This window comes from Penicillium cataractarum, assembly GCF_028827025.1.
Source record: "Penicillium cataractarum strain IBT 29864 chromosome Unknown utg000002l, whole genome shotgun sequence".
In the NCBI taxonomy this organism is placed as follows: domain Eukaryota; kingdom Fungi; phylum Ascomycota; class Eurotiomycetes; order Eurotiales; family Aspergillaceae; genus Penicillium; species Penicillium cataractarum.
Window position 1 is genome coordinate 2069561 of NW_026622738.1, and position 21062 is coordinate 2090622.

Here is a 21062-nt window from a genome sequence, read left to right on the forward strand (position 1 = left end):
GCTATGGTTACTAGCGTTAACAAGCACAATAATAAGAGCTTGTTGCTATGATAAAAACGCTTGTTTCATGGACCCATTGGGCAGTCAAGACAATACACTTGTCGTACGGCGTAAAGAAGAGACGAAACAGAAACACTCTGCAATGGGCAGGTTAGCCCGAAGAGGCTGCATGGTGGAATTTTCTGTTGGGACCCGAAGTGGGATGAGTGGAGCTCACTAAGGCCATGTAAAGTGGCTAATGATCAAGGACTGCGATGTGGCATAGTCATTATTGAACGAACGATTCTCTTTATTATGGTTTGATTGAGGCGAATAGATACATTTAGCCAGTATATTTCATCTTGGAGGTGAATAGGCTACTTGATTTACTCATGATCATCATCCTAGGGGGTGTGTCTTTGGGTTCTTTGTGTTTATGGTACCCACTGATCTTCGCTACATCCTGTACGGTTCGCATGCTACGGTCGCACGGAGGAGTGGCAGATCAAGACCTCCACTGTATACAACTGTAAACATGCTCCATCTGATCAGTTCCTTTCTCATTGACCGGGTTTATCAACCATCAAGAAAAGCAGGACTGTGTACTCTATATACTCGGGATGCTTGGGTCTTTATGCAACCTACAATTTGCATATGCCACGCATCATAGAACTCAAGGAAGCATTGAATCAGCTGGCAATTTCTCGAGATTTCTATATTACTCCTAGTTCTTGTAGTAATTTTACTAGAGTCAGTAATTTCCATGAAAGAGGGGCCAAAAGAGGGACACCCCTGCCAGCGCTGCCAGGTACACCCACAGCGCGTCCCACAATGACTTACGGATCCCCCCACAATCCAACCGCCTCCCATCCACCACATGCAATTAGCATGATAACGGGGTTGGACGGATTTTACCTTAAACACCGGACCTTTTACCGCTTCAAACAAAGTCCCAACCAGTGGAGTAATCTTTAGCAGGAGATTGGCGGGCAGCGTCGCAAGCCGGGTGGCTCGAGCTGGTATAAAAGCAAATGGCAGATCCATGTCCATCGACATGGAACTAAGTCTAGTTGCAGCACTAATTTCACAAAGTCTCTCGACCTCGACGCAGGAAAATAGACTTCGAAACCGCGCTACAGACTAGCCGACGCTGATGAAGGAGGAGTGCCAATCAGCACCCTCGAGGCGGTTGGCCTGCTGAGTCAGGGCTGAGGCATGGACATTAGTTACGGCGATCCAGCCGAATGGGTCTGGTCTGGATGGGACAATATGCTCGGGCCAGCTGATCTTGCAGTGTTCGCAGGTTGCAGATTTGCAAGTTCTTTGGGTGTGACTCGGGAATATCTCCAACCGGTGATGTAGATGTTCGGGTCGATGACATCGGGGAATGGCGGAAACCGGGGAAAGCAAGAAAGCTGATCAATTATACAACTGGCGAAGAGAAAGGACGGATAACCTAGGTTAACCTGTCGAGGTGCTGGCCATGGCGGTCCTCCTCCTCCCCCAGTCCGTCCGAAACGCCAAGACCAAGAACACTAGAAGGGGGCCGGGGTCAGCATCGGACGAATGGTTCCCACGGAAGATGCAGTAGTTGGGTAGTTGGGAAGGAGAAGGTCGAGTGGATGTGAATGCCAAATGGAAGGTCAGCTTTCCCCGGAGGAACGGAAGAGCCCCCGCATGGCCGAGTTGCCCCGCGTATTGTAATGGTATGGGTATTATTGCCCGTATGGTTGAGCTTTGTTTATTCCTCCTATCCCTTGTATACGAAAAGTAGAGTAACACAGCATGATACTCGATCTCTTAATGAACCAATAGAAAATATAATGTACTGTCCCTACCTGCAGGGCCTTGAGGCAAGCTGGAAGAGGAAAACGGTAGGCCGCAAACATGCTTGACGGGGGAGTCAGGAAAAGCACGGCCCACGCCGCATCGGGGCTGTTCTTGGTGGGCATTTTAGCCGTCTTGGGAGTAGCTCTTTATCTCAGCCCCCTCGTAATAATCCTCGACCGGGATAAAGCTGGATGAAAGGATTCTAGAATGTAGAATTACCAATATTTTCAGATAATAAATCATAAATCATCAGTCTACTGTAGGCTATATTCGTTACAGAACTATGTACGGCTAGGGAAGAGGTATACTTCGTAACTCCATGGTATCAATCATCTATACTCCGTAGAGCAAGTAATAAAGGGTCATAAGAATAACGATAGTTGGTCACTAAACACTTTGCACTAGCACTACTACTACTACTACTGTACTCTCCTTATCCCGAGTAGCGTAGCCTAAATAACTGGGTCCAAAAGTCCCTCAGGTCCGGGAACGAGTCTCCTCCATGCCGAACGGTCTCCGGATCCATTTGGAGTGCAAATTACCAAATAACAATTCTTTAACAATTATTTAATTCCAGGCCCTGCCCTTTCCCCCCTCCTCCTCGAGCTGCTCTTGCCTTTCGACGCTTTCCTCTCTTCCTTTTCCTCTCTCTCTCCCTCTCTCCATCTTTCCTCTTTCTCCTCAATCTTCCCCCTTCCACCCTCTCGGACTATTCCTAGAGTAAGTGTGATCTTCAACACCTCCCCACTCTCATCCCACCTCCCACCCCTCCTCATAGTGGGAGCTTATTGATCCCGCCCCTCGCCCGCAATTTGACCGCTGACCTGGCTACTTGGGTTCCCCCCTTATAGAGTGGTGTTTGCGCTCACCTTCGCTTTTTCCTCCCTCAATTTGAGTTTCTTTGCGTCCAGGAACTTACAATCATGTCGGACGCTCCCAAGCCCTCCGTGGTGAGTGTGGATCCTAACTTGGGGAACGCTTTTGCACCTGCGATCGCCTCTCCAAAAAGGATGGGGTTATTGCAAATGCGAGCGGGCTTTGCAGGCTGCGGAACATTCCTGGCTAATCCAGATTATCGGATAGGTGGTTGAGGCCCACGAGGTCGACACTTTCCACGTTCCCAAGGCTTTCCACGACAAGCACCCGACCGGAACCCACCTGAAGGACCTCGACGAGTACAAGAAGCTCTACGATGAGTCCATTAAGAGCCCCGACACTTTCTGGGCTCGTATGGCTCGTGAGCTCCTCACTTTTGACCGCGATTTCCAGACCACTCACTTCGGCTCTTTCGAGAACGGCGACAATGCCTGGTTCGTCGAGGGTCAGCTGAACGCCTCATACAACTGCGTTGACCGTCACGCTCTGAAGAACCCCGACAAGGTCGCCATTATCTACGAGGCCGACGAGCCCAATGAGGGCCGCACCATCACCTACGGCGAGCTGCTGCGCGAGGTCTCCCGGGTCGCCTGGGTGCTCAAGCAGCGCGGCGTCAAGAAGGGCGACACCGTCGGCATCTACCTGCCCATGATTCCCGAGGCCGTTATTGCCTTCTTGGCCTGCTCCCGTATCGGTGCTGTGCACTCCGTCGTCTTTGCTGGTTTCTCCTCCGACTCTCTCCGGGATCGTGTGATCGACGCCCAATCCAAGGTCGTCATTACTACCGATGAGGGTAAGCGTGGTGGAAAGGTTATTGGTACCAAGCGCATTGTCGACGAGGCTCTGAAGCAGTGCCCCGACGTTACTACTTGCCTGGTTTACAAGCGCACCGGCGCCGAGGTCCCCTGGACCGCCGGTCGCGATTTGTGGTGGCACGAGGAGGTCGAGAAGTACCCCAACTACCTCGCCCCCGAGCCGATGAACTCCGAGGACCCTCTCTTCCTTCTCTATACTTCCGGTTCTACCGGCAAGCCCAAGGGTGTTATGCACACGACCGCCGGTTACCTGCTCGGTGCGGCTATGACCGGTAAATACGTGTTTGATATTCACGAGGACGACCGTTACTTCTGCGGTGGCGATGTCGGCTGGATTACCGGTCACACCTACGTTGTCTACGCGCCTCTGCTCCTTGGCTGTGCTACTGTCGTTTTCGAGAGTACTCCCGCTTACCCTAACTTCTCCCGCTACTGGGATGTCATCGATAAGTACGATGTTACTCAGTTCTACGTCGCCCCCACTGCCCTGCGTCTGTTGAAGCGCGCCGGCGATGAGCACATCCACCATAAGATGAAGTCTCTGCGTGTCTTGGGCTCTGTTGGTGAGCCCATTGCTGCCGAGGTGTGGAAGTGGTACTTCGAGTCCGTTGGAAAGGAGGAAGCCCACATCTGCGATGTAAGTTCTTATCCCACCCTTGTACGCATACTCAAGGAATATCTGGCTAACAAGAGAATTTCCAGACCTACTGGCAAACTGAGACTGGCTCTAACGTTATCACCCCTCTGGGCGGCATTACCCCTACCAAGCCCGGCAGTGCCTCTCTTCCCTTCTTTGGCATTGAGCCCGCGATTATCGACCCGGTCTCTGGCGAGGAGATTACCGGTAACGATGTCGAGGGTGTCCTTGCCTTTAAGCAGCCCTGGCCCAGCATGGCCCGCACCGTTTGGGGTGCCCACAAGCGTTATATGGATACTTACCTGAATGTGTATAAGGGCTACTACGTAAGGCGCCGATCTCTCTATCTATTGCAAGCTCACCAACTGACTGATTACCGTATAGTTCACCGGAGATGGCGCTGGTCGCGATCACGATGGTTACTACTGGATCCGTGGCCGTGTTGACGACGTTGTCAACGTTTCTGGTCACCGTCTGTCCACTGCTGAGATTGAGGCTGCCCTTATTGAGCACCGTAAGTTCATCCTTTAGAAACGGAAAGACACTTGACACTGATTTTCTCCCTAGCCATGGTCGCCGAAGCTGCCGTTGTTGGTATCTCCGACGAGCTGACCGGCCAGGCCGTCAACGCCTTCGTTGCCCTGAAGGACGGCAATGAGACCACTGACCAGGTGCGCAAGGATCTGGTCATGCAGGTCCGCAAGTCGATTGGTCCCTTCGCTGCCCCCAAGGCTGTGTTTGTGATCGACGATCTCCCCAAGACCCGCAGTGGTAAGATTATGCGCCGCATTCTGCGCAAGATTCTCAGCGGTGAGGAGGACAGCCTGGGTGACACCTCGACTGTAAGAGACCCTTTATGCTTCCACTATGCTTGGAATATAAGCTAACACATTCTAAACAGCTGTCCGAGCCTGGTGTTGTGGACAAGATTATTGCCACTGTCCACGCCGCCCGCGCCAAGTAAAAATTCGAATATATGAATTGATGATAATGATGCTTCAGAAGAGTTTGCTCTTTTTTGAAAATTCTTCTTAGGTGTGCTGATTGGTATTTTTCTTCGATTCCCATGTCGCCTCGAGGACTGTCCGTAATGTGGGCAAGCGAGATTGATATATTTCTCCGTTTCTGTTTGTATTTGAGATTCCCTGGTCTGTCTATCCAGTTGTAGTGTGAATAGTATTATGCTTCTGGATTTCAATGATTTTGTCCCTCATCATTTAGAATGCGCTGTAGAACGCAGGTAGTGTTGGTCACTTGGACATCCATGACATGAGACTGGAGGTGCAGTAAAGAGGACGTGGTATACACTTGAATTAGCAAGCAAAAAGCTAGTAACTGAATGAATGCAGTTGTGGGTAAGATTGAGCATTCAGTCAACGAACGGATCCTCTCTTTACCCTTAGACGGAATAGCGCGGCAACAATGTAAATGTACCATCCATCAGGTGTGAGCCAGCTGCACGATCTGGCAGATTCCTGCATGCGTCCGTTGGCATTGTTGTCCTCCATCCACGTCCGTGCGTTAGCTTGCCAACCCAAAACGGGTAAAGCACGGGGAAAAGAAAGCACCTCATTGGTCAAGTACCCTCGATGCTTTGTTCAGGCAGCAGTGACTCACGTGACGGACCACGGATGGCCGTGCTGAGGTAAGCCATGCTTGCCTGAGCTGGCAAACTTGACCAACCTTGACTTTACTTTTCTGGCGCGTCCGCCTCCCTCTCTTCCTCTTCTTCTTCCTCCACCACACGCGCCACCACTCATTCGCCTTCGCTGCGACAGCTATTTCATCCTTCACATTCGCACCATCTACGGTCATCTCCTCTCTATGAAAGCATAAATCTTCAACTCCCACCGACACCATGTCTTTCGGCTTCGGAGGAGGAGGAACTGGATTTGGGCAGACCAACCAGAGCTCCGGCTTCGGTACGGGCTCTGGCTTTGGAAGCTCTAACACCGGCACAGGTAGGTCGCTCTTCTCTTGCGCACTGTTTCATTTTCATCTGTTTCTGCTTCATGGGTCGTGAATGGGGGTCCTGGGAATCTCCCAGGGTTGCTATTCCCCTCTCACTCTTCGCTGCTTTTTTTTTTTTTTCTCTGGGATCTGGGTTGGCAAAAGACCCTCAAAATCTCCTGGAAGGGGTGCTCCTGGCGCTGGACAACCCGCGATGGCGACGACACGCGCAAAGTCAACGACCTCTTTCCATACTGGCCCAACTTTGCTCGTGCCCACGGAATCTCCCGCGGACTTCCTCGACGCTCAGCGACACTGCGACAAGGGAATGGGGTTGCAAGGGTGGCCTTGGATAAATCAGTTCTCTGACAAGCGATCCCACTCCGTCATCTAGGCTTTGGCTCGACCACCTCTGCGTTTGGTGGCGGAAATACTGGAAACACTGGCGGGAACCTCTTTGGCAACACGTCCAGCGGCTTCGGCACCGGCACTAACACAGGTACGTGCTCAACAACGACCGAGCTTAGCGATAATGGCCCTGGGGTTTTCGCCATTCGCCCTCGCGTCTGAGATGGCCAAGGTTTCTCGCGTCGCGGGGATTGACTGCGTCGCTTCGTGGTCCGCCTATCTTTGCTCCGGTCGCCATCATAAAGCTCCTTTGTGGAATCCGCTGCTTTGTTGTTGCATGCGCAATGAATACCAGCTATTCCAGAGAATGTCAATACCATTGGACCTTCCGGGAGCCCTGAGGCCTTTGCACCCATGGATCCCAGTCATCCGTTGAGCTGCTATTTATTACTTGCTTTTGCTTGGATTGACTTTTTGAACCTTTTACTAACCTGCCTATTCACTTCCATAGGATTCGGTTCCAACACTCAGAATCAAACCACATCTATGTTCGGCTCCGCAAATCAAAATCGCACCTCTGGATTCGGAACAAACACCAATACTGGCACCAGTCTCTTTGGCAGTACTGCCCCAAACACTGGCACAACCTCTGGCTTTGGTGGCACTACTGGGTTTGGGTCTACCTCTGGCACTACCACTGGCTTTGGCGGCAGCGCCAATACTAACACTGGCCTATTTGGCAACAAAACTGGTACTGGTTTCGGTACTTCGAACACAGGCACCACCGGCTTTGGCTCGTCTGGTACTACTACTGGATTTGGAGCAGGCGCAACAAACACTGGCTTCGGTGGCACGGGCACTGCCTTCCAGGGTGCGCAGACTTGTGAAGGTACCGGCGGTACTCCTTTCAACCCATTCACTGAAAAGGATGCCAATTCTACCGCGACCAACCACTATCAGAGCATCAGTTTCATGCAACCTTACAACAAGTTCTCTTTCGAAGAACTAAGACTTGCCGATTACCAACAGGGACGTCGTTTCGGTAACGCCAGTGGACAGCCCGGTGGCTTCGGTGCTCCGGCCTTCGGTTCGTCTACTGGATTTGGAGGTCAACAAGCTACGACTGCCTTCGGTGCCAGCACCACTACTCCGTTTGGTGGTGCTGCTGCTACTTCTGCGCCAACTGGCTTCGGCGCAACCCAGACCACCGGTGCTTTCGGTACCGGCAATACCGGGTCAAACCCTCTCTTCGGTGCCAAACCTGCGACCTCGATGTTCGGCGGTGCAACTCAGACCACTGGTCAGACAGGGTCCATGTTCGGTGGGGGTGCTGCAGCGAACACCACCGGCGGATTCGGTACCAACACTACCACTACTCCTAGCACTGGATTTGGCGCAAACACGGGCACCGGGCTCTTCGGCCAGCAGCAGAACAAGCCGGCTTTCGGTACGGGTTCGACTGGCACTGGGTTCGGTGGCGGATTTGGTACCACTCAGACTACCACCGCAGCCAACCCATTCGGCAGCACTACTGCGACCACAACGCCATTTGGTGGAGCTCAGCAACAACAGCAAGCTGCGCCTGCCTTTGGCGGCGCCTTCGGTAACACCCAGACACAGGCCCAGAAGCCTGGTGGCCTATTTGGTGGCGGCGGGTTCGGAACGAACAACCAGCAGCAACAGACCGGCACGGGCTTGTTTGCTAATGCTCCCAGCACTGGCCTAGCGACCACTGGTGGCTCTTCGCTCTTTGGCGGTAGCCAGGCTCAACAGGCGCAACCTGCAACCTCTATGTTCGGCAGCGGTCAGGCTCAACAACCTGCTGCTGGAACTAGCATGTTCGGTGGCGCTCAAACCCAGCAGAAGCCCGCGACTTCGATGTTCGGTAACACGGCCACTACCACTACTGGTGGCGGTTTTGGCAGCAGCTTTGGTAACACCCAGACTCAGACGGGTACCGGTGGCCTGTTCGGTGGTGGGCAGGCTCAACAGGCCAAGCCTGGCCTTTTTGGCACTTCCACCACTTCCACCGGCGGTTTGTTCAATCAGCCTGCCGCTAATCAACCTGCAGGAAGCTCGATCTTTGGTGCCAACCAAAGCCAACAACAACAGACTGCCGGAGCCAGCATCTTCGGTGGCTCGCAGCCCGCACAACAGCAGCCGCAACAGCCCGTCCCCGGCAGCTTCCAGGCCTCTTTCAACGATCCTAATCCCTATGGCAGCCAGTCTATCTTCTCTGGCCTTCCAAGCCCGAGCGTGTCTGCCCCTGGCCCTCTTGCTACGCCACTCTCCTCCAGCATCAAGCAGAAGCAGCGAACCCCCCTGCCCGTTTACAAGATCACCCCCAATGCTGCCAACCGACTCATTACCCCGCCCAAGCGCCCAGGCTACGGGTTCTCATACTCGACCTACGGCTCGCCCTCTAGCACTGCTAGCACTCCCGGCTCTGGCTTCAGCAGCAGCCTTTTGGGCGGCGGTGGTGGCGGCAGTCTTCGCGGCAGCGTCAGCGGTAGTCTGGGTCGTAGCTTCAGCAAGAGCTACTCCACCAGCAACTTGCGCAAGTCGTTCATTCCTGACGAGGACAGCGTTCACTCTCCCGGTGCTCTTCTGCCTACCAGCGCTCGCAGCAACGGTGGTAGTCTCAAGCGCCTTACCATTGACCGCTCCCTGAGAAATGATCTATTCTCACGCACAGCTAGCACCTCTCCTGCCCCCATCGCTAATGGCGATGATTTGCAGTCGGCTGACAAGCTTAAGAAGAAGGTCAGCTTTGACTCCGCTCCTTCTGGTGGCGAGATCGTCCCTGTGGAGGCCAAGAGCCCTGAGCCCACTGCCGAGGAGCTCGGCTTCCTTCGCTCCACCCGCAAGAGTGGCACCCTTGATGGTATTGATGGAGAGCGTCCTGAGATGGAGTCGGTCCGTCGCGACCTCGCTGTTGTTCCCGAAAACGCCGAGGCCGGTCCTGATGGCACCTCCGCCAAGCGCGCTTCCTTTATCCCCGGTGGCGACCCCAAGCCAGGCGACTACTGGATGTCGCCTTCCCATGCCGAGCTTGCCAAGCTGCCTCGTGACCAGCTGAAGAAGGTTGTTGATTTCACTGTTGGCCGTCAGAATTGCGGTGAAGTTACTTTCAACGGTGCCGTCGACCTCACTACCGTCGACCTTGAGAACATCTTTGATGGCATTGTCGATATTGGTGTTCGTAAGATCACCGTCTACCCCGATGAGAGCCTGAAGCCTCCCATGGGCAAGGGCCTTAACGTTCCATCTACTCTGCGGATCCAGAACTCCTGGCCTCGTGGCCGCGACCGCAAGAACCCGCTGCCCATCACCAGCGGCCCCCTCTTCGACAAGCACGTTGAGCGTCTGCGCAAGGTGACCGATACCGAGTTTGTCGACTATGAAACCGACACTGGCACCTGGGTCTTCAATGTCCCCCACTTCACCACTTATGGACTTGACTATGACGAGGACGAAGGTGAGAGTCTTGAGCAAAGCACTCTGGGTGCAGGCCCTGATGACAACCGCACTCCTAAGGCTCACCACGACCACCCCGCGAGCTTCGAGCAGTCCGCTACTTTCTCCATTGACGAGTCATTCGTTGGCTCTATGGCCGGTGTTGACGACGACACTTTCGATTTTAAGAAGCGGAAGATCGTCCCGGGCTCCTTCGGCAGCCAGGCCATGCAGGCGGAAGATGCGGAGATGGGATCTGAAGGCGACACCGAGTCTTTTTTAGAGGAAGGCTCTGCGGGTTCAACTACTGAGCATGACGATGACTACGTCACTGAGAGCCAGCGATCTGGCGACTCGACAGTTGGATCTGATGAGGATCGGGCAATGGACATGGCGGGTTCCTTTCCCAATCTTCATCGCACCGTGGAGCAGGATGACGCCCAGAGCATCGACAGTGATCTGGACACAACCCACCCCTTTTCGAAGCCATTTGGCACCCCTGGCAAGCCACGTCTCGACTTGAGTGGCGACTGGGCTGAGCAGCTTCAGCGAACCATCAGCCCCCGCAAGCAGAACCGTGATGCACTGCGCGAGATTCAGGCCAATGCCTTTACCGATCGACCCCTTCTGAACGATGGATCGCCGGTCCAGAAGACAACCGTTTCTCCCAAGAAAAACTTCACGACCAGTATCGACCTGATGAACTCTCTCTTCCAGCAGCCACCGCGGAAGCAGAACGTACCCACTACGCAAAAGGCGCAGCCCAAGGGCTTTGAGGTTCGAGCTCCCTCCTTGCTTTACACTTGATCGTTTATTCTTTATGCATTCCCATTCACCTCTTCACACCTGATCAATCTTGAATTTGTGATTATTTTCGCATTCCCTGCACACATTAGCCTGTATCCCATCATATCATGTATCTAGCACCAAACCCCCGCAGATAGTTGACCAAAATTTGAGAAGCTCTTTGCTAAAACTTTATCTTCTTCTGTACAGTGGCCCTACAACAAGCAACCCAAGACCTTCGCCGGGGATTCGACGCAAATGGACCAGAACGATGCCGCTTTCCACGGCTCCTTCAAGCCTCGCTGGGGTCCTATGGATTCGATCGTTTGCGCCCGAAATGACATTACCGGACCTTTGTCTGAGAGCAACCAACGCTGGAAGGAGCGTTTTTCTGTCTTCAGCGAGGGGCGAGATGTTGCTGTGTTGCAGTACAGCCAGTCCCGTACTGTATGTATAGGATAACTAACCCTCCGATAATGGCGCTAAAGCTGACCCTTTTACTACGTAGTCCAATGATTTGCTTGAGGTGCAAAAGCAGCAGTCCACCATCCAGCGTGTCGATGGGACTCCCCGGGTCCGTCTGGCCAAGGCTGACCTCCGTCAATTCGCTCTTGGCCCTGCTCAAGATGAGGAGCGATTGGTGTGGCAGCTGACCAACATTCTGTTCAATGACGACATTGAGGATGACATCTCTGCCGGTGTACCACCACAATTGCGATCGAAGTTTGCCCACCGAATTAAGAAGGACCGATTGACTCGCCTTTGGGAGTCTGTTATCCGTGGAAAGCACGCTCACACACTCGATGCTATTCGCTCCCCTGAGGAGCGAGCCGTTCACCTTCTTTGTTCCCACCGTGTCGATGAGGCATGCAAGACCTTGGTGGACAGTCAGAATTTCCACTTGGCCACTGTGGTTGCACAGATTGGCCGTGATGCTACCTCGCGGTCCGACATTGCCAGCCAGATCGACGTGTGGCGCCAGAATAACGTTTTGTCGGAGATGACTGAGCCGGTCCGTGCTCTCTACGAGCTTGTTGCTGGTAATGGTCTTCGGAGTGAGGGCAAATCAACCGGTGCGCTTGAGGATCGAACTTCGTCCTTTACCTTTAGCGAGCGCTTCGAGCTTGATTGGTTCCAGGCGTTCGGTCTTCGTCTCTGGTACGGAACCAACGAGGATGAGCCCATCGAGGCTGCTGTCTCCAAGTTCCTTGATGACCTCGCTACTGGACTTGAGCCTGCTTTCCCCTATCCTTCACACCACGCTGGCACCCGAACAAGCTTGCAGCCTGGTACTGATACTCTGGGCCGTGAGTCTCCTCTGTGGGTGCTTCTCAAGGCATACTCGGCGGCTAGTGGCCGTGCCAATGTTCCGCCTGTGAAGCTGCCAGCGGCTCTACTGCCAGAGTCGGTGTCCGGGGATCGTCTTGCGAACCGCCTTTCCTTCCAGCTCCATCATGTTCTTGCAGCTGTTATTGGCCAGAACGAAGCTGTTCAAATTGACCAGACCCAGGTTGACCGCTTGGTTTGGGACTACGCTTCGGAAATTGTTGCTGGTGGAGAGCTTGCCTCGTCACTCTTTGTTCTTCTTCACCTCTCGCAAGCTGAAGATCGCAAACGTGCCGTTCAAGATTTCCTTGCCCGCTTCGGTGCTACTCTCCCCAACCCGACTGCCGAGGATGGATCGACCGCCGACCCTACTTGGCTGAACCTGACTTCCGAGCTCCAACTGCCCGAAGCCTGGATCTGGGTTGCCAAGGCTCTGCACGCCCACGACCGCGGTGACGCCGCTCGCGAAGTTGATTGTCTTATCCGTGGCAAGTACTGGAACGATGCGCACGCCACCTTCTGCAGAGTCGTTGGCCCTACTGCTATCATCTCGCGTGACTACCACACTCTCGAGCGACTGGTCTCTGGCTTTGGTGATGGTCCTGAGCGCAAGATGCGCGGCTGGACTTCTGGTGGTGGCATCTACGAAGATTTCCTGCGCTTGGCTATTGCGCCCCGTGGTCGGCGTGACCCGACCCGCCTTAGCCGCCTGGTGAATGCCCTCGTCGACATGGGCGAACGTACGCGCAACTCGAAGGGTATGGACGGACTATTGGAGAGCGTAGCTTTCAAGGAGATGAGCCGTGCTGTTGCCGGGTGGATTACCCACGAAGATGTTCATGTATGTGTTTCTGCTATTGAATTTTTACTCGATGCCGTTGCTAACCGTCCTTCCCAGTCCGTTGAGTCCTCTGCTATCCTCGGCCTTCCCCTCAATGGCGACGCTCGCGTCTTGCAGACCGCGGAGATGAGTCGTCGCTACTACGGAATCATCATGGCGGGCGGTCAATAGGTGATCCTGGTGGATCAAAATCTTTGCTAGAGGTGCATGGTCATCTACGTGTTTTCTTGTATGCTCCCATGGCTTCTTCGGTTCAGCGTTAATTCTCCTTTTTCCCGATGTCTCTTCTTTGCTATCTTCTCTTTTGTGATCTGAACCCGACATGACTGTATTTTATCAATTGATCACTGTTTAGTGGCATGGCTGCTCTTCTGTAGTTTCTTGTAGTGCTCGTAGTGCTAAAGTAGATTCATTTTGTTGAGCATAGAAGCATCATCATCACCTCACTCTGTATACAAGCCATCCCGGCTCAGGTCCCGGCATTACGCTTATTGGCTGAAGTATAAAACTTGTATGCAATCACCATGAAGCATTCTTTCCTTTAACCTCATTGTCTTCTTTTCTATCGATATTCTAACAAGGGACACCCATTCCTCTTCAATTTACTATTTTAGTATACAATTCTCTATTCATGGCTTTGGCACTTCCAATGATAAGCCGTTGTCAGCCCTAGCATAAACATAGAGGCCATAACTGGGCAGAACTATAACAAGATCAGTCAATAGGTATGCAGCACTCCTCAGTTGACCACCTAACTCTTCTAATCGGTAACATACTAGCTCCATCCCCAAGATCTCAAGGAGATTCCAACCTTTTATACTCCACCCAAACTGTGTTACGATGAACTCTTTCATGTCACAGACAACCGACGCATGATTGGGTACACAGCCGCTCTTCTCTGCATCGACCCGGAAACCCATGAGCCGATACCAGGAAGGTGCAATCGATTTCAGGTGATTACTTTTTCGATCTTTCCATCGCAAACGTTCACAATTTAGGCAGGCGGGGGTCGCTTAGTCGTCGAAAAGCTGCCAGGCGCCCTTCTAGTCCGAACCACGAACCCAGGCAAGTCATCTATCCAAACGTTTCCTTCCCATCATTCACATGGACCAGGTTCCCTGTGCATCTCTGGTCGCTTTGCATCAGCGTCTTTTGCGATTGCATCCTCCAGGGCCCGAGGATCGTCAGTATCGTCGTGTTTGGACCCATCGTGTGTGGACCCGGCGTGTCAGGATGGGCTCAACTGGAAGACTGCGCTGGGATGTGGGTGAGCATCCTCGGTATACACCCGGCAATGTCCATGTATCACGTCGTCCCCTCCCCAGTGCTTATTCACGCAGTAGGCTTATCCCACTCGAGACCATCCCCAGTCGTTCAAACACCAGCCAGCACTCCAGCAACAGCCGACGTTCCAACAACAGCCAGACCTCCAACACCAATCAAGCCTCTAGCAACACTCAGCATTCGCAGACTGCGGCAGCCAGTGATGGAGACCACACGGATATCGGAGCTCATCTCGAGATGGCGGAGACTGGACCGGACGATCGTCCAGCTCATTCGGCTTTCGGCAAGTACCAGAAGATCTTCATCGTCGTGATGGTCACTCTGGCTTCATTTTTCTCTCCTCTGTCTGGTCAAATCTACTACCCGGTCATGCCAACCCTCGTCAAGAACTATCGCCTCACCACTGCCCTGGTCAATCTGACTATCACCACCTACATGATCCTCCAAGGCCTTGCACCAAGCTTCATGGGTACCTTTGCAGACAATGGTGGTCGTCGTCCCGCATACATTGTCGCCTTCGCCGTCTACACCGCTGCCAACATCGGCCTCGCGCTACAGAACAGCTTCGCGGCGCTACTGGTGCTCCGCTGTCTCCAGAGCGCCGGCAGTAGCGGTACAGTCGCCTTCGGATACGGTGTTATCGCCGATATTGCGACTCCTGCCGAGCGTGGCAAGTACATCGGACCCATGTCTGCAGGTGTGATGGTTGCGCCAGCTCTCGGTCCTGTCATCGGTGGCCTGCTATCGAAATTCCTCGGTTGGCGCAGCGTCTTCTGGTTCCTCGTCATCGTCAGCGGCGGGTATCTGATTGTGTACATGATTGCTATGCCGGAGACAGCGCGTGCAATTGTCGGAGATGGCAGCTTGCCACCAAAGGAGTTCTGGCGCATGTCGTTGGTCCAGTATCTTTCTTCTCGGCGCTGTGGACGGACGGCAGCAAATGAGACAAATGAAGAGGATTCAGAGCAGCAGCCGCGCTCCTCGAAGCTCAAATTCCCGAATCCACTTGCCTCGTTTGCTATCTTGCTTGAGAAAGATGCGTTGATCATTATTTCTTACGTTGGACTAGTCATGTTTGGTAATATCGCCTTGCTCACCAGCACGCCTAACCTATTCCCTCGACTATACGGGTTCAACGAGCTTCAAGTTGGCCTGTGTTTCCTGTACGTTCAGTCCTATCTGGATACATGACTATCAATGGTACTAACTTGCAGTTTCATCTAGTCCCCTCGGCGTCAGTGCATGCATCAGCGCTGTTCTAAATGGCAAGCTAGTCGACTACAACTACAAGCGCATTGCCAATAAGCTCAATTTCCCCGTTGACCACAAAAAGAGCGACGATCTACGCAACTACCCCATCGAAAAAGCTCGCCTCCAATGCGTCTTCCCTCTCATGGCAGTCGGCTGTGCAGCTTTCATTCCATACGGATGGGCCCTACAACAACACACAAGCCTAGCAGTCCCGCTCGTCCTCCAATTCATCATCGGATTCTGCTTCATCGCCTCGCTGAATACTCTAAACACCCTCCTGGTCGACCTCTTCCCGAACCGTGCTGCCACCGCCGCTGCGGCGTGCAATCTCGTGCGTTGCTGGTTGGGAGCTGTCGGGGCGGCGGTGATTGATCAGATGTTTTCGGGCATGGGATGGGGATGGACGTTCTTCTTCCTGGGCTTGTGTATGGCTGTTGCTATGGGCTTACTCTGGGTCGAGTTTGTGTACGGCATGCGTTGGAGACAGACTCGGCTGGATGGGATTGAGCGAAAGAAGGCTCAACGAGCTGAACACGCCGCAGATGAGGAGGCCCAGGTCGGTGTGAAGAGTGACGGAGGTGAGAACAAGGATGTCGACATCAATGGAAGTACCAAGTGAGATATGTCTTGTTAGGTGGATTTTCATCCAGATTGCTCATCGCCAACCCGGTGATTCGAAGCTCTGGATTTGCTGTTGCGTTTTCTTTCTGAGGAGATGCTACTATGAGCTTAAGCAAGTACTGTTTATTTCTTAGCTTACATCTCTTAATGAAACTGTTGATGTCTGTTACATTACTCCACGGGAAATCAGGAAGACATAAAATGCATCAATTTGCTACCGACTGTACATGGAAGGAAAAAGACCTAGACGCGACAGAAAGGGGATCGAACAGGAAAGAGATATAGGAAAATAGTAGAGACAACCTCTGCCGCAACCATCACCAGGTGGGGTATGATTACCAGCCAGCGAGAAAGGGAGAGGTCCAAAAAATAGAGATCTAGTTCTTAAGAAAGAATACCGGATCCGGGTTCCTGTATCGTTTTTGAAGAGACAAGATGGGAGTTTGGGGCATGTGAAAAGAGGCAGAGGGGGAGGAGAATAAGTTGCTTTTTTCAAATCGGTTTTACATGCCAGGGGAGATCAGCTTGCCCTCAGCACGGGCAGAAGGCTTCCAGCCACCAGCGAAGGGAGCACCGCCAATCTCCTTCTCGTACTGGCGGATGCGAGCCTCCAGCTCGGGACGGAAGTGGCGGATCAGACCCTGGATGGGCCAGGCAAAGGCCTCACCCAGAGCGCAGATGGTGTGACCCTCGACCTGCTTGGTGAGCTCCTGGAGCATGTCGATCTCACGCTCGCGAGCGTTACCGGTCTCCATGCGCTGCATCATCTGCATGGTCCACTTGCTACCCTCACGGCAGGGGGTGCACTGACCGCAGGACTCGTGCTTGTAGAAGGTGGACAGGCGGGAGATGGCGCGGACGATATCGGTGGACTTGTCCATGACGATGACGGCAGCGGTACCCAGACCGGACTGGGAGTCCTTCAGGGCGTCAAAGTCCATCAGCTGGTTATCGGCAACGTGCTTGGGGATCACGGGGGTCGAGGAACCACCGGGAATGACGGCCAACAGGTTGTCCCAACCACCACGGACGCCTCCACAGTGCTTCTCAATCAGGTCGCGCAGGGAGATGGACATCTCCTCCTCGACGGTGACGGGGTTGTTGACGTGACCGGAGATACAGAACAGCTTGGTACCGGCGTTGCGCTCACGGCCGAAGGACGAGAACCAGCTGGCACCGCGGCGGACAATGGTGGGGACCACGGCGACGGTCTCGACGTTGGTGACGGTACTGGGGCAGCCGAACAGACCGACGGCAGCGGGGAATGGAGGCTTCAGGCGGGGCTTGCCGGCCTTGCCCTCAATGGACTCGATGAGCGAGGTCTCCTCACCACAAACGTAGGCACCCATTCCGCGGTGAATGTAGACGTCGAAATCGTAACCGGTGCCGCAGGCGTTCTTGCCGATGTAGCCAGCGGCGTAGGCCTCGTTGATGGCCTGCTGGAGAACGGTAGCCTCCTGGTAGAACTCGCCACGGATGTAAATGTAGGCGGCATTGGCGTTCATGGCGCGGCCAACAACCAAGCAACCCTCGATCAGCTTGTGGGGGTCCTTGCGCATAATCTCACGGTCCTTGCAGGTACCAGGCTCGCCCTCATCGGCGTTGATGACCAGGTAGCGGGGGCGGGGGTCCTTGTCCCAGTCCTTGGTGTTCATGAAAGACTAAATTCCAGCAAAAGAGAATCATCCGGTTAGAAACACGTCCCATCATATACCCACTCATCACCCAGCAACCTCAATTGGATCTGGGGCGACTTCATCTCACTTACGTATTTCAATCCGGAGGGGAAACCAGCACCACCACGGCCACGCAGGCCGGAAGCCTTAATCTCGGAGATGAGCTGTTTTCAAGAAAACACACAATGTCAGTAAACCCGAATAACCACGTCCGCCGAGCACACCCGGCCTCCGACACAAGCAAGACGAAAACGCACCCAATCGTCGCCCTTGAGGACGATATCCTTCGTCCGGTGCCAATCACCGCCATACTTCATCGACGACTTCAAATCGGGGCTGTGGTGACCGTAAAGGTTGGTGAAGATGCGGTCCTGGTCCCGGAGCCCGCCATAGTGCTTGACCGGAGGAGCCTCCTGCACGGTCGCGAACGAGCGGGCGGCCGCCCCCTGGGCGCGGAGGGAGCGGCTCGAGAGGGAGGCGAGGGTGGAGGTGGAGGGAGCCGCCGCTCGAGATATCATGATGGCGGATTGGGACAATGGCGTGGAGAGGATCAAGCGGTTCTCTGGAGAGAAGGGAAGGGGGAGCTCACGGCAATTCCTGCGCTTGCTGAACGATCCGCCATTACGTGAGCGCTGATTGGGGGAGAGTCACGTGGTTGCGTCGCATCTTGCTGAGTCATCGATTGCTCCCGATTCGGCCATGACGCAACTTCCTTTTTGGGATATCTTATACTTGTGATATTCATTGTTTCTTTTCAATTGATTCTTTCTTAACTCTTTGACTGCCTTCTTATATATCTACTCTTGTGGCACATACAAGCATCCCAGCTTCGGCAAGCCTGGGTTCTCCGTCGCCAACACCTGCAGTGGCTCATGAGGAATCAACACCATCTCCGCCTCTGCCACAGTAAACGCCCACGCTAGCCAGTTGGAATCCAGCCATCCACAGTCATCAGACAGCCAGTGAACTCCATCTTGAACTGCCCATGCCTGGGCTTGCTCGCTCTGGACAAATTGGATCAATTGACCCATGGTCTCGCTAGTGCCAGATGGGACAGCAGACAATGGATACTGCTCAACCAGGAAATCCACCCATCGAGTCAAACGCGAGGACAATTGCGGTCGTGCATGAGACGATCGCCCAGTAGCGACCAGCAAGCAAAGTACCAGGGAAAATAGGGCCTGCGGGTCCGTCTGCAACGAAGGCACCTGCTGGCCAGCTTGTGCAAGTACATGATTAAAGCACTCCCGACTCGCCGCCTGCATTTCAGCAGGTAATAGACCGAATAGCTCTCCCAGTCGGAACAGCTCTCCATTCTTCTTGAGTAGTGACTCTCGCTCCAGAATCCGCACACGGATCCTCGACAATGTCTCTGCTGGGAAGTGGCCTTCCGGGATCTGTGACATATGCTCGTTCAGTAGCGTCTTGATATCCTCCCAGCTTTCACCACGAGTATGCTCCCGTGCCCGAGCAAGAGTCCATGTCGCAATGACTAGTGCGGCCTTGTCGAGTGTAAGCAGTCCGTTGCGGTAGATTTGGGCAAAGGTCTGTTTCAAATTCGTAGGCTGCAGTTGACGGTCCTGGCCGGTAGCTTCCAGCATCATGATGTGTGAGATCAGCTCGAAGCTAATTTGCGATAGTGCTGCCAGCTTGCTGTGGCCGTTTCCATAGGCTGCTGGAATTGATATGGCTGATTCCGTGATTTCGATTTGCTTGCGCTCGCGCTCGTTGGCGTGCATGATGGTCAGGGAGTTGAAAAGGGCTGGTGAGAAGATAGAGTGCTCCATGGCAGTATCAGGCCCGAGAAGTGGGTAGAAAACATTGAAGATATAGTAATGATCCTCTTTGTCGTTGGCTACCTCGGGGAACATCTCAATTTGACGGGTCTTGGCTTTGCTGAGATGGCTGTCTGGCTTCACGCCCAGCTTGATGATGCGGTAGTCTGTTGGGTTATTCGGGAGACAGAAGCCATAGTTCATCAGTACTATTCTATATCAGAATACTCATAATCTCAATCTTCAAAGAGGGCAGGATCACTCACGTTGCTCGTTGTTTCGAGGTCCATAGTTGTTTGAGATCTCATGGCCTGGGCCAACGTCCTCCAAAACGACCATCCCAATATCGGAAGATCCAGCCCGCCACTCTACTTTAGCCAGGGGACGGTGATTGGGAAGATCAATAAGCGGCAGAAGCACAGACACGCCACTATCCTCTGCAAGCCTAGAGGCCTCGACTACACTAGAGAGAACCTTGGGCGAAAATGCTCTCGAGGAGATAATAGTGGAAGCCCACAAATACAAATCCCTGTTCAATAATGCGCATTAACCAAACCAGTCCTTAGTCAATCTCAAATCAGGTACTTAACTTACCAAGTATACTCCTCAATCCCTTCAAACCCAACCTCCTCCAATTTAGCCATACACTGCTCATACCTCTCATCCCAAACCTGATACCTCTGCACCGCCGCCTCAGGAATTCCAGTCCCCTGAATCCAATCAACATCCTCCTCCCCAAAGAAAAGCGGCGTATTCAACTCTCCCGGCTGCGGTAAAGTCCGCAGATACGTATACCAGAAGCCCTGCGAACCACGCAGGAATTGGCCCATCAGGAAGAAAGTGCTCGTTTCCTCAACGGCCACAGCATCGATAAACGCCTGAGGCAGCTCGACACCATGCTTGGAGAAGGTTGCATCGGGTGTTTGAAACCCAACGGCGTTGAAATAGGACATTGTTGCGCCTATGGGCGTGCTGAGAACTTTGGTTTCTTTGCTGATGGGTTGGGGCCAATCGCCCTTGACCTGGATGTGGACCCCGCGCGAGGCATCTTGCGCGACGCGGACACAGTCGTTGAGGGAGCCTCCTTGGCTGATGATCCAGTCTACAAGCTCCATGTGCGCTTGGAGCGAGTGGCCGCTTTCTTGTCTGTTGTGCCTGGTTAGTCTGACTGATGTTGCTGGAAGCTCTGGTATATAGCCATTGTGGAGTGGCCTAGTGCTAGGGATGAGTGGAATTGAAACTGCTTACTCTGTAGACGATGCCATGTTTTCAATGTCTTGTCAGTCTAGGACCAAGAGACTGTCTGGAGGCGTGTCAAGCACAAATCAGATCAACTAGAGGAGCTGAACAAAGGCAAGTGATATCATTGCTTGTCGAAAAGATTCGGCGGGATGGTGGGTGATCGGGCCCACTTAATTTTCCCGATAGAAACCTTGAGTGCCACGACACTCTCTATGTGATCTAGCCGACTTGAACAACCAATCGATTAATTCCAAATCGGAGTATATCTAAAGTTAATCTTCTATGAGCCATAAAGATTGCGTGAAGGTAGATTAATCTCAGCTGCTAAAATTTAAGTACTCTCGCACAGTGCCTAAACGAAACGCAGGG

General features: G+C 53.4%; 5 protein-coding genes across 5 annotated transcripts; 3 read left to right on the plus strand and 2 right to left on the minus strand.

Moving 5' to 3' along the window:
• Nucleotides 1-2732: 2732 nt before the first annotated feature.
• N7496_002822 (acetate--CoA ligase) lies at nt 2733-5101 on the plus strand (the record flags this gene model as incomplete). Its single annotated transcript, XM_056695753.1, has 6 exons — nt 2733-2759; nt 2893-4137; nt 4203-4463; nt 4522-4651; nt 4705-4979; nt 5039-5101. The coding sequence occupies 6 exons, from the start codon at nt 2733-2735 to the stop codon at nt 5099-5101; spliced, it is 2001 nt and encodes a 666-aa protein (XP_056557965.1).
• An 894-nt stretch (nt 5102-5995) lies between these two features.
• N7496_002823 (uncharacterized protein) lies at nt 5996-13015 on the plus strand (the record flags this gene model as incomplete). Its single annotated transcript, XM_056695754.1, has 6 exons — nt 5996-6098; nt 6482-6586; nt 6800-10668; nt 10888-11124; nt 11186-12844; nt 12902-13015. The coding sequence occupies 6 exons, from the start codon at nt 5996-5998 to the stop codon at nt 13013-13015; spliced, it is 6087 nt and encodes a 2028-aa protein (XP_056557966.1).
• Nucleotides 13016-14077: 1062 nt separating this feature from the next.
• Nucleotides 14078-15998, plus strand: N7496_002824 (putative MFS transporter; the record flags this gene model as incomplete). The annotated part of the gene is made up of 2 exons (XM_056695755.1): nt 14078-15291; nt 15353-15998. 2 exons carry the CDS (start codon nt 14078-14080, stop codon nt 15996-15998), a joined length of 1860 nt encoding a protein of 619 aa, XP_056557967.1.
• A 505-nt stretch (nt 15999-16503) lies between these two features.
• Nucleotides 16504-18194, minus strand: N7496_002825 (NADH-quinone oxidoreductase subunit NuoF; the record flags this gene model as incomplete). Its single annotated transcript, XM_056695756.1, has 3 exons — nt 16504-17661; nt 17769-17840; nt 17901-18194. The coding sequence occupies 3 exons, from the start codon at nt 18192-18194 to the stop codon at nt 16504-16506; spliced, it is 1524 nt and encodes a 507-aa protein (XP_056557968.1).
• Nucleotides 18195-18473: 279 nt separating this feature from the next.
• Nucleotides 18474-20566, minus strand: N7496_002826 (SET domain protein; the record flags this gene model as incomplete). The annotated part of the gene is made up of 3 exons (XM_056695757.1): nt 18474-19660; nt 19718-19914; nt 20046-20566. 3 exons carry the CDS (start codon nt 20564-20566, stop codon nt 18474-18476), a joined length of 1905 nt encoding a protein of 634 aa, XP_056557969.1.
• Nucleotides 20567-21062: the final 496 nt, after the last annotated feature.